This window comes from Semicossyphus pulcher, unplaced genomic scaffold (assembly GCF_022749685.1).
Source record: "Semicossyphus pulcher isolate SPU_LCO1_2020_fin unplaced genomic scaffold, fSemPul1.0.p SCAF_2, whole genome shotgun sequence".
In the NCBI taxonomy this organism is placed as follows: Eukaryota; Metazoa; Chordata; class Actinopteri; order Labriformes; family Labridae; genus Semicossyphus; species Semicossyphus pulcher.
In genome coordinates this window covers 26694173-26707554 of record NW_027211693.1, presented here as the reverse complement: position 1 = coordinate 26707554, position 13382 = coordinate 26694173, and the positions used below count along the sequence as shown (strand labels likewise).

General features: G+C 40.7%; 1 protein-coding gene across 1 annotated transcript; it reads left to right on the top strand.

Moving 5' to 3' along the window:
- The first annotated feature begins 3031 nt into the window (after window positions 1–3031).
- On the top strand, window positions 3032–12773 carry LOC138598759 (cysteine-rich and transmembrane domain-containing protein 1). The gene is made up of 3 exons (XM_069670612.1): window positions 3032–3194; window positions 6336–6649; window positions 11723–12773. The coding sequence occupies exons 2-3, from the start codon at window positions 6355–6357 to the stop codon at window positions 11824–11826; spliced, it is 399 nt and encodes a 132-aa protein (XP_069526713.1). The 5' UTR covers window positions 3032–3194; window positions 6336–6354; the 3' UTR covers window positions 11827–12773.
- The last annotated feature ends 609 nt before the right edge of the window (window positions 12774–13382 follow it).

Genomic DNA, 13382 nt, shown 5'->3' with positions numbered 1-13382 from the left:
TAAAACCAATGATGACAAATGATTTCATTATAAGGTACATCATAAGGTAAAAAGACTGTCGACTCTCTGGCTTAAAAATAGCGCTCACATGACAAAAAAACAAATGGGGACAAATGCACGTGTCATTGTGATTACACGTTTAATGTGTTTGTTTGGGCAAATCACAAGATTTGTGCATGCAAAATCGGCCTCCTTTATCCATCTCCAGAATCGCATGACTGCCACTCTGTATTTGTCATGCTGATCAAATTATATGTGTACAGCATAACCACTTATCACATAATTGTTAAGGAAACATCCTGGATAGTTTTTCACACCTGCACATAAATTAAAACCATAATAACCTATGAATTTATAAAGTACATTAGATCACGACATATTCCTAGCAGTGATAATCCGTTGGTCAGAGGGGAGGGTCCCTCCTCGGATGTTTATGTCTGGGCATGTGACAGTGACACATAAGCTTGTCAGTAACTTTATGGACAAGGTATCAATCACTGATTGATCGCTAGGGCCAAAAGTGTCAACAAACTCTTGGCAAGGCTTTTTTATTGTCTACAAATGTTATATACTCAAAAAAAACCCATATTGTTACAATGTGATAAAAAGACACTTTTCAGACGTATACATGGTCATCATTTCAAAATAAAACACAAAGTATATAGTGCTGTTTAATTGCATCACACACATTACATTCAATACAAATATTGGCCGCAAGCATAAATGTGACAAGGTTCAGCTTTCTCCTGTTTGAAAATACTTAAGCATGGCTTGTGGAGAACCAGTAAGGGGTTTGATTGTCATGAATCCATGACATGCTGTTTTAGAAAAGTACCTGCCTTGTTGCACTGTAAACAACTTCACTCCAGACGAATATCTCGACCTTCCATCTGAGCTTCAACGAACCCTGGTAAACTTGCCCTTTCCATACACAAAGTATCCCCCCCTTACATCTCCCTCCCCCTCCTATACCCCCTGCTCCCCTTCCACGTTCCCTGTAAGAGGGTTGGGTAGAGTTGGACTGGTAGCTGAGGCTCTATTTTTGTCAGCTGGACCTGTTGAAGCTGTCGCAGGCTTGGGCTGAATTGCCGGGGTGACGATGTAAACAGACACTGAAACACGGGGCCTGCTCAGTGACATCTATCATGACAGGGAGGGGGTGGGTGGTGGCCGGTCTCAGACAGGGACACACATGCTCAAACTTAAATTTACATCACATTTACTTCATAATTTGCATTTGGAGAAAGTCAGCCAACTGTTTTACAGACTGCATCCTGTTGAGTAAACCAGTAAATCGGTATTAAACTCTTAGATCAATGCTGCATTTTAAAATCTGACACACAGGCTGTAAGAGGTTCCTTATATCATATATATATATACAACAAATATGTTTTACATGAAAATACTGATTGCAATGAGTTGCAATAAATCATATTTGGTATTATTAAGATAAATCTATTGATTCCTTTGCTGTTTGTTGCAGGATCTCGGCCTGAGAAGAGTTTCTGGTTAGACTTTTAACAGCTGCTGCCAGGCTACTGCAAAATATGTCACAAGTAACAGTACCTTTCACCAACATCTTTTCCATTCATAACTTTGAACTAGTTCTAAAAATAGCTTAGGGTATATATGTCAAAGGTCAGGTCCTTGTTTCTTGGGGGCATCACTGGTAAACAACAATGTCTGTTGATGTACCTATTATATAGACTCATGGTGCAAGACTTATCACCTGTCGCTTCATGGTCTGGTATCACCTTGCAGAATGGAGACTATTCCACTGTCAATGGCAGCTGTCACGCTCGCTGGCTGCTGGTATGCTACTATACTGTATTCATGTCATGTCTGATAGAGGAACTGAGATGATGTTTCACAACTCTGCCCCCCTTCCTTTTTGTCTTTGTGTAATGCGTATGCATGAAAGCGGGATATTGGCTTGCAATGTTTTCAAGCAGTCGTATTGCTACCTTTATCTTAAATAGATAATCAAGACATTTCTTTGACAACTGGCTTGCATGTGCTGACGATGTACAGAAACTCACAATAAAGTAAATGCTGTGTATGCGAGTGTCTGCACGTGGTCTTCCCTCTGTTGGCTGTCTCATTGCTGCCAGCCTAAAATGAGCACTGACTGACACTGACTGTAAGTGTGTCATGTACAAAGGGGCCCCATAGTCAAAGCTTTTTCCAAAAGCTTTTCAAAGCTTGAAAGAAAGTACACTCTTAAATCAGCACATTATTTCCAATTACGTAGAGATGACAGAATAGGATTCTATAAAGTGTCAAGTGTGTCATTATTGCAAAGCTGTCCTGTATGTAAATTATATCTTACCATTGTTATTTTGTGTTTTTGGCAATATTTTTAAACAGTTGAAATGTATCTTCTAAATCAAAAACTTAAGTGCCCCTCAAAGGCTATATTAGAGGGTCAAGCTTTCATTAGAATCTTTAGCTGTTTAGCAACTCATTGCCACTTCAAGAGAACAGCAGCAGCCTTCACTTCAGAGAAGTAAAGACTACGAGTAGTCTGACATCTACTGGTAGAAAACAGGCAATGCACTTCAACCAAACAGGTCTGCTGTTAAATCGTAATAAAAACAAAACGGTGTGGCTAGGCCTGAATAACATTTGTTGATATATAGACACAATTATAGGCCTATTGTATTCAAAATGTATATGACATTATTGATAACGTAGGCTGTAAGCGCCGCCAAGTTTCCACACAAGTATTGAAAGACATTAAATTTCCAAGGAAGAGCAACTCACGTCACTGATTAATGATTAACATTTACTACTCAGTCATCCTCATGACTTGTGTTTATTTCGTCACTGACTCGGTGATGTAGTCTATTTAATCATTTATTCAGTCAGATGATAAGGAGTCATTGCTTTTTCCTGACGTCCCTCCTGTTCATCGCTCTGGATTTTGATTGGACGCAATGAGCAGCGGCTGTCCCTGCAACCAATCCCGTCTTTTGTTGCTCCTCATGCCGTTCCCTTGAAATTACGTCACGTCCCGCAAACGTTATACGCACTGAGTTTCACATACTGCCAACGGCTTCAACAGACAAGAGGGTCGCTCATTGCGGTAAAAAAAAAAAAAAAAAAGGAAAAAAGGAATCGCCAAATACAGGTGTAGTTTCTTTCTGAATAGAAACTCCTGCTCTCTACAACTGACCGGAACTATTTATTTAAAGGTAGGTGGTCCACACAGGCACGTAATTCTTATTTTTTTGTGTTTATGAGCCTAGTCATCATGAACTTAGGGGGCTAGAAAACTGGATAGTGCTATGGTGGGTTGTGGCCTGCAGGTTGATTTTCCTTTTGGCATATGTTCGTAGCTTTTAGTAATTTCTAAACGTAACATATGGCGAAAAATGAATGTAAACCTAGGCCTATAAATCTAATAAACGCAAATATAGTAATATTAAGCTAACGATAAACTAGCTTAATGGCCAAGATCCAATTCATGTTTTTAAGACAAATTGGTATTTTTTTGGAACAAAGATTTTGGTAACGCAACTGTAAAATATATTATTGATATTTTACCAGTTTGTCGTGACTTGGCGCGTGTGTTCCTAATTAGGTCCAATGGGGTGTCTTGGTATACACCCAGCCTTGGTCTTGTGATGTCTCCAGGCGGTGGGAAAGTAAACAGGTTACCAGGCTACAGAGTTGCTGCTGTTTAACACGGATAGTGCAGCTTGAGTAGTTATACATGGTCTCGATTATATGAGTCTCCTTATGTCTAAAGTAGGCCAAAATAGGCTTGTTTATTAAGACCTGCCACATAAGGCCATACATTTGAGGATAACACTAAGAATCTGTTGTGTCACATGCTTAGCTGGAATGGACAATACATTTCCTGTTAAACTTCCATTTAAAAAAAGGAACTTCTAATCCATACTAGTCCACTTGATGTCCTGTTACACAATTGCTCTTGTATTTTACCAACATTTATCGTTATTAGTTTCACAGCTGACACTAGCTGCCCTGAATGAGTTTACAGTGTTTATTCTGGATTTATTTGATTCAGTGCCTTGTTTTGCCTCTACCACAGACTTATGAAGCATTTAGGTTATTAACTTCCACCTGTTAAGCAGCTTTGCTGCCAGTATAATAACATATTTGTTAGTGAACTAAATATGCACGTTTACTCCTTTGTCAACATATATACTGCCATTAGGATCAGAGGCATATTATGGATTCAGATAAGTGCATTTCTCGACCTGTCAGGTGACTGGCCATGTAGCTCTGTGTGTGATACTATCACCATGATACTGTTGTGGAAACATTGTCTGAGCTCACTGGCTTATTCTTGCAGTCCAACAGGGGAAAAACAAATGAAGCACATGCAAATGATCATATGCTCGTACAGAAAACATCCACACACTGTGCAAACTTTCATCTGAGCCAAGACCTTTAGATCACTTCTAATTAAATGTTAATCTGATTTCGAACACTGGTGTAGCTTTATATTGGTACAATAAAGGCAAGGTTACCCACAAGGTGAACTTTGACGCTGTAGACTAGCCTATCGGTGTCAGATTACAGATTATTTGTAAGCGCCCTTTGAAAGAAGCCCTTTTCTTGGGCGCTAACCAGTAACGCAACACTCTCCAGTCACAGGTGAGCTGGAACATAGATCCTGTACCTAACAAAAGAAGCTTCCCAGTTTACGGAGAGAAAGAGATGTGATAATTGTGTTATTTTACTACTCACACTGCCTCAAGGTACAACAAAAACAAATCATCAGGGATCATTCTGTTCCTCTGGGTACATGGTAACCATAGTTACAGAGGCCTCGCCATCTGTCAGTAGCCCTAAGAACACATTCAGGTGATGAATGTCCAGCCATCTTGTGAATAAAAGCAGTGTGCAGTAAGGCTTATTGCTGATGTTAAAACAGGAAGTAGCAAATTTGAGTTAGCAGTTTGACCCTTCTTTTTCCCATGGATCCATTTTTTCTTTCACTTACATGGTGATTTGACGTTAATATGAAATGTACTAAGCAGTGCATAAAGTACAGCATTACCCAAGCGCAAATCTTAAACCTTGTTAATATTATTACCAAATTAAGAAACAGAATATAAAAAATGTTGATTCATTTCAACCCTATAATATAATATAACTAGTCTTAATAGCCTTGGCTACCAGTTTGTGCCTACTAATTCAAGACAAGCCCCTTGACACAATCAGTTTGCAGGTACTTGTTGTAGACACTAGATTGGATGTTGATAGAGAAGCTTAGCAGGAAGGAGTTGGAGTGCTGTTTAGATGTTTATAGTGTACATATACAACATGACTGATCCTTAGAGGCCTAGCAGAGATGCACTTTTCCATCTGACCCCCTTTCCTTTGTTATGGCTGTTCCACATGAGCAAATCCACTAATGAAGGCTAGCATGAGGGCAGTGATGGACCAGGATCTGCCTCATCAGAAGCCATTGGTGCTAGGCTGAGTAGTGCACTTCCTTCTCACGAGGTCCGGAGTGGAACAAATAACCTTTCGACACTGATCGCAAGCGTTGATTGCGTATCCTAAACGGGCTAACATTGAAACACTTCCTGGATAAGTAACGGCATCAAATTGTCTTCCTTCTGTTTTCACACATCATATGGAAAGGGAAAAAAAGTGCGATGCTGAGAATTAGACGTGTCACCTTTCATGCTTGTTTTCCTGCGTAGATAGAAGTGTGAAGTTGCAACCAGTGCATGTATGTATGGTCTCTTCTCTTCTCCTCTGTCCCATGGTTGAATTGATTAGCCTCAGTCTGCACACTGTGACGATGACTCCTTTATTTCATCGTCTGTGTGTTAACAGTAAGATAACGATGCTTATCTGTGGTAGAGCTGATGTGGGTTGTGATCGACCAGTGACTCATAAGACACCCTCAACAAATTATGAAGTCTTATGCTGTGCTTGTCTTTCCTGTGTAGGTGTATGGAGGCTATAGTTTGTTCCCATATGAAACTGCAATAGCAAGAGATATATTAGAGTTAGGGAAAACATCTTTCTGGTATGTAGGCCTACTTCTCTGTTCTGGGAAACAGCTGTGTCATTTCTGTGCCTGCCTGAAAATGTTCCATCAAGACTCTGAGGAATTTAGTGCCTCATGTGACTGTAGGGGCTGATTAACTCATTCACTCACTCAATTACTTTTTTCTACTGACTATACAATACCCTGCATTGTTCTGAGTTTCAGTTGTATTGAACAAAATAGAACTACGTTGAATCTATTTTATTAAGAAATCACATCTATTCAGAAAACTGCAACCTATGGTTTTGTATTTTTGTTTCAATTTTACAAAATCTGTCTTCATTTTTTTCTTATATAGGTGATTGTTGAACCCAAAGATGAATTTTGAGCAGCCCCCTCCATACCCAGGCAGTGGCCCCACTGCTCCAGGCTACCCAGCCCAGGGTCCTCCTCCACAAGGATACCCTGCTCAGGGTTATCCTGCACAGGGATACCCGGTGAACATGGAGCAGCCCAATCCAGCCTACCCGAACTACCCTGCAGGACAAATGGGCCCTGGAGGTCCTTATCCTGGCCCAGGCCCTTATCAAGGGTACCCTGGACAACCACAGTTTGGGTGGCAGGGAGGACCCCCTCCTGGGCCAATGTATGGGGAAGCCCCCAAAAACACAGGTGAGTGGTACCACACAACACACAATGAAATAAATACAGTACTCATAATGGTGTCAGGATAGAATAGTTGGAAGACCACTGATAGGAGGGGTGTATGTCTCAAGGTCAGGTGTTGACACCGATTTGTTAATTTCCAGAATTGTGAGTCCAGCCTTTTCAAAAGTGTCAGGGGCATGTAGCAAATCTGCAGACTCCTTACAAAAATGTGCAAGAAGGAGGAGGTTTGTTTCATTGTCAGTTTGCAGGAATGTTTTCCTCATAGTGGGCCTGTTGTCTGGGAATATATGGCTGCATCAGGGGAATGACAAGACACTCTACAACTATCAAGGCGAGGGTCACTTGACTGATGACATATCTGAGCGAGCTAGAACCACCACTAGCAAGCCCATCTGCTAGTGTGTTGACTGGCGGCTGACCACTAATAACTGTGACACTTATTAAAATGATATCTAATAGACGAGACCACATTGGCTGGGTTGTATCATGTTGTTTTATCAGATTTTGTTTACAAAATGTTGCACTGGACACACTGGAAGATATTGATTTCTGAAAATTAGATTTGTGGTCTTATTCCCACGGAGCTATGCCATCTATATTATCTGATTTTTAATCCACCAAAGCTTGTCGAAGTCACACACATTACATTCAGCAAAGATTGTGCTGCATTTCTGTGATAAAACACCTTTGAATTAGAAATTGGTAAGGGACTTTGTCCAAAACTCTGATCGAGTAGACTTAGTGTTGGCAAGAATAATCATAACGCAGGGGGGAATTCCTACTGGTCTTACACAAAACAAATGGCTTCTTATATGAACTGAAATCTGGTGCCTTTGGCCATCTCTGCTGGTCATGGGATCCTGTCTTGCAGGTTGCAGCAACCCGTCTATGACCTCCCTAAGAACTCTTTTTTACAGAACACAGCTTACTGTGTCACAGTAGGAAAAGCACAGGTTTAAATAATAAAATGAATGGCTGAATTCCAACTGGCATCTTTGGTTTCAAGGTCCTCGTGTTATTCATGCTGGCTTGGACAATATAAGAGAAAAGACATTATTTTTAGCTTTAGCTTGTTCAAAGTTCAAAGACATCCATTTCCCAGATACAGAGATTATTTGTTTGGTTTATGTACTGCCAGAAAGTGATGAAAAATTGCCTGTCACAGTTTAGTTTTTTCAAAAGTCCTTTTCTTTGCTTAACGACTTAAACTACTCAGTCAGCACTAGGCGGCAGGCATGATGGGGAAAATGAGGACGTCCCTATCGCTGCCAGAGTGCGCGTCACAGCTGAGCATAGCAGCAGACACAGGTGCGAAGGAAAGTGTTATCTTTCCCATATAGAACGAAACATTGTGAACAACAAACTCATGTTAAAATCAGTCATCAGCAGAAGTAAGCTTGCTGTCGGAGCACCGCTGTTTCTACCCTTTGCACATCTAAACTGCGCAGAAGAGATCCCGTGTGCAGTCTCACTCTCTGTTAGTTTTAAGTTCGATAGTAACGAAGGTACAGGAGCTTTAAGCTTTATTGTCTGCCAGTTTCACAGCAGTTATGCTCGAAACAACAAGCTTACATGGCTACACCTCCGTACAACCCCGCAGGAAGATACAGGGTTTTATTTGCTGCTGCAGACTGTGCGCGTCTGTGTACTCCGCCCTCAGTCACACCTGCAGCTCCTTACCATAGACTGTATAAAAAGATGGACGACATGACAGCTCCCTAAAAGTGAAGCCAAAACATTTTGGGCACCCCCTGCTGACTGGCTGCAGTATAGGTCATAAAGCCCGCCTCCTCCATGTTAACAGATGGGACATGAGTTTCTGTCATTATAGTAAGTTCTTATCATGCTGATTTACGTCCAAGTGTTCATTTTTCTGACAAGTTTATTTTTAATTAGTTATTTGATGCTGTCAAAATGATGATTGACAGCTCTGTTGAGTTCTGGGTGAGGAGAGTAGAGGACGATCCGTGAGTGGAAACATAACTAAAACAATCACTACAGTCATTGAAGGTTCCATACCTGTGAACGTTTACCTCAGACCGACACAGAGAAGCTATTGTGCTGTTAAACACGCCGGCGTGCGGGATCCTTGCTGCTTTTTCGGTAAGTTAAGTGTGTGTTTGGGTTAGTGGAAGTGGCTACGGCCGCTTCACTCGCCGATCTCTACTGCGCAGTCTCTGGCTCCATATGACGTCGCCATCGCAAGATGGCAGCGCCTATCACAGGGGCTATTTTGGCATCAATTTTTTCCAATGGGAGCATATGGAGACGTGTTGTCCATCTATATACAGTCATTGCTCCCTACAGCAGCGAGGCGCGTGCGGACTGTTCTCATTCACAGAACAGTAAATGAAGTGGTCTTATGAAGTTTCACGTCTCATAAAGATGCTAAAGTTACGATGTAACAGTGTTAGAGAGAGCAGACAGATAGCCATGTCACTGTGGCTTAGCTCCAGACCACTGCCCCGCGATAGACCGTCCATAGATAGGCCAAAATGCCCCAAACAGAGCAGAATAAAAAAAATAGAAACACAGATGAAAGACAGATCCTCTGCAGATACAGACACCAGCTCACACTTCTCCTGGATTATAATGTTGATTAAGAGGGAATATTTAATAAGGAAAACCCTGCTCATTAAGCCTTTTATTACTATTATTAACAGTATAAGAATGCCAAATGAGCTGGTCTGTCTTTAGTGACTTTTATCTGTAGCAGCACTGTGTGAAGGTGGGGAATTAAAAAAGAAACTTTTTTTTGTGTTATACTCCTATTTAATTTGATTATTTATTTTGGTGCTATTTAAGTTGTTACAGAAACACTATTTTATTTGAATTTTGTACGTCATGCAAATGTGACAATAACTTTTCAGATTTTGAATTTTAATAATACCTACAATAAACACACGTTTAGCTACAGTATATATCTATATATATAGATAGATAGATATATAGATATATAGATATATATATCTATGTATAGATATCTATGTATAGATATCTATATATCTATATCTATATATCTATATAGATATAGATATATATATGTATTGGCCGATATATCGCTATCGGAATTTTTTTACTACCTAATATCGCAATCGACGTCGGCCACAAAATCTAGTATCAGTCGGGCTCATTAAATCCCCCAGAGGAGCGCCTGTTCATCTGTACAATGTTGAGTTGAGTTGGGCGTTGTCTGTGCAGTGAGCAGTCACCTTTAGTGTCACTGTAAATACTAAGTTACACACACCACTCTGCCTAACTACTGCGGTATGAACCCGAAAATAGAAACCGTTTTTCTTGTGATTTACTTTAATGAACGGGTCTTATCTCACCAAAATTACAACATCATGCTGCAGATTTGTAAAAAGTAAATAGAAGCTCTGTCAGGTCTGTCCGCGAGAGGAGAAGAAAACTACTTTTTAAAATGCTCGTTTGTTGAATGAAGGTCTGATCGCGCATTTCTGATGCATTCAAATGAAGTCGGGAAATCTAAATGCTTTCCTGACACAACGTCAAGGGAATTTATCTTAAGTTTAATTTTTGATCTAGATCGGATTGTTAGCTGAACTGGTTGCAGGTATCTGTTTATAGAGATTAATACGAAGCCAAGTCGTTGTCAGATGGGAGTCGGGATGTCATTACGGCGCATGACGCTCTGTCTGCTTTTGCTCTACACGTGGACTGTTTTTCCTGCATACGCCGCAGCCTGCTGATACGTGATTGGTCAATATAACTCTGACTACAGATGGAAACCAGAAGACTTGGAACCACTGCCTACAAATTCTACATTTTTACAGTCTACATTTCTATGTAGAATCAGTAAATAGAGATTACTGCAGTGTAAAACAAGGACAAGCTATCCCAATTGAGAATCTGAAACCATCAAATGTTGTCGTCTTTTAGCTCAAGTGTTTTATCATTTACCAAAGTAGTTGGCCATTAATTTTCTATCTTTTGACTGATTTATTAATGAAGGAATTATTCCAACCACTTTGACTGTAAAAAAAAATGCAGTGCCTGTTAGTATGTAAAGTAAGCAATTAAGGAGTAAGTTGTGTGAAGTCAAAACAGGTTTAAGATAAAAGGTGCGTTAATGCAGGAACACCTTCCAACTGAGCATCCAGGATAAAATGTAGCACAAGCTGTGAAACAAAAAAGCACACATGTCTCTCCAAAATATTCTAAGTTAATATGCAAAGAGAACCGTGTAGCTTCCAGAGATCTCAGTTAACACCTTTATGTATGAATAAAAGACAGCAGCGAGGTGTTACTGCTTGTGTAACTGACTTGAGAGAAGCCTCTTCTGGCTGATCAAAGACGAATGTTCTGCTCTCGAGATTCTTGCTTTGAATAATTTTTATGGATTTATTATTAAATTCTGGCAAATCATTAACCAGGTCTTTCGCGTGATAGTATCAGACTTCAGTATGATTCAGTATGACCAGCTAGCTTCACTTATCTCTCGACGAGGAGCTTTTCTCCTTGGTAACACACTCACCCATGTCATGAGTCAGTGCACACGGTTGTTAAAAGCTGGCTGAGTGTTTCCCTCCATATGAATGATTAATCGCAAACAAAAGGAAGGGGAGAAGTGTTTACTCAGGCCTGTGGTTTGACTTGTTTTTTTTTTTTTGTCAGGGACAGATGGTAAAGCTAACATATGTGTAACGTAATCCTTTCACAGATGCGTTGACTGTACAGTCACTGCTCTACGTGTAAAGTTAGGGGAAGTGCCTCGTTGGGGCTTGGAGTTGTGTCGTTCTGAAAGCTCTCCTCATTGGTTTAATGACACCTCGAAGCAACGTTACTCGACTGTAACGCAGTCTGATCATGGCTCTTGGCTGCTATGGTATTACCATGGTGAGGTGTCTCCCATGATGAACGTAATTATTAGCCGTGGTCCCACTTGAATTCTCTGCTAAAGACTTGACGGCATAATTCTAGAAATAATCTCTGTAGTTCTGCAGCTTTAGAACAGAAATTGCTTTCTTCAAATTGTCCACCGTACTTTTCTTTTTCATCTTATTGACCCTTCTTCTCTCTTCCTGCACCCTTCTTTCCTTTTTTACTCTCCAGTGTACGTGGTGGAGGACAGGAGAAGAGACGACACAGCGGACACATGCCTGACAGCCTGCTGGACAGCTCTGTGTTGCTGCTGTCTCTGGGACATGCTGACATAACGTATTCCCCAACTGTTCACTCCCATTACCCTCTTGTCCCCCATTTCTGTGCCTCAAGCCCCATCTCCCTGACCCCCGTCTGCCTTACACCTCACTCTCCCTTAGAAACACTCCCCCTTATTTCCTCGACAAGTCTTGTGCCCGTCTATAAATAAAAGCCTTGATCCCATATGGACGTCTGGTTATTCCCCCTTAATGTGAAGCCCTCAGCACTGACAGACTGACTGACCCTGTACAGGGGGAACTCTGTAGCAGCTTGTAACTGAGCTTCTAAGCATAACCTGAATCTCAGGCTCCTCACTGAAATCTTACACCAACACCTACACCCACACACAAACGCCATGGTAGATACACAGACACACACACCCACCCACACACATATACAGTGTACTTGGATCTCAGGCTCATCTAGTGTGAGGCTCTTTGGCACTTTATAATGATTACCTCTGTAAGAAACTACTCCTGCCTGCCCTCTCAGCCATCTCCCTCCCTCCCTGACCCCACATTAAGCAATGCTTCTTCCCGTCGCCAAGGACAACCCCTTATCCCCTCCAAACCCCAAAGGCCACCAAGACCCTGGCTGGTAATGAGCCACGGGGCGCTCTTAAGAAGCTGATGCTTGAAATGTATCCCTTTCATTTGCACAGAAGCTGTTTTTTGCCGACGTTTGTCTTCAAGTTAAATCATATGACAATAAATGGAATGCATTTTTGATGATGGCAGTGATTTATGTTTGATTACTGTTCACATATGATGGCCTCAATGTTCCTTATTTTCATGGTGATCTTGATATGAAGAATTATTCCAATATTATTTTTATTACCTTGGAGATAAAATCTAAAATGTGAAAAAAAGTTGTGATTGCTAAACCGAAGAAACCAAATGACTTGTTAATGCCTTTTTGCTTTAGATGAGAATCTTGCATTAAAATAATTTATTCCCATTAAGATGGAGGACTTTGTCATTTGTGTTTGGGGGCTTGCAGCAGAATTGTGGGAGTGGTGTGTGGGAGGTTCAAGGGGAGTGAGAGTATAGATCAGTATACTGTAGCCGCCCGGGGCCTGGCCGGATCCATTCAACTATTTATAACACAGCTGCTCGTGCAGGATGTTGGTTGCAGCATGGCTGCCTGCCTGGTGCATTAAGGATATGTTTTTCTGAAGGGAAGCTAATGAAGCACCGGAGAGACAATATTACACAAAATGTGGTGACATGGCCTCATATGGCACAGGACCTTATGAGCAGTGGTGAAAAGTTACTCGTACATTTACTATTGTACTACTATTGAACTTGTACTAAAGTTGAGTATTTCCATATTATGCTAATTAATACTCTTCAGAGGGAAATATTGTGTTTCTCCCTCTCTTCATTAATGAGTAGTTACTTTTCAGATTAAGGTTTTAACATTAAAAAAAAGGATCCGTTTTAAAATATGGTGCATTCTTAAGAATGAAACTACCAAAAAGTATAAAGAAATAAATTAACCCCACCATGACTAACTGCAACATTAAAGTTTGGCATAATGAGTACATTTATTTTTGACACAGTACTTTTAG

Bases quoted from the DNA above. Each gene is read 5' to 3' on its own strand.
- LOC138598759 (XM_069670612.1), top strand. From the start codon at position 6,355: ATGAATTTTGAGCAGCCCCCTCCATACCCAGGCAGTGGCCCCACTGCT. The intron at 6,650-11,722 runs GTGAGTGGTACC...TTTACTCTCCAG, and splicing joins GGAAGCCCCCAAAAACACAG to TGTACGTGGTGGAGGACAGG.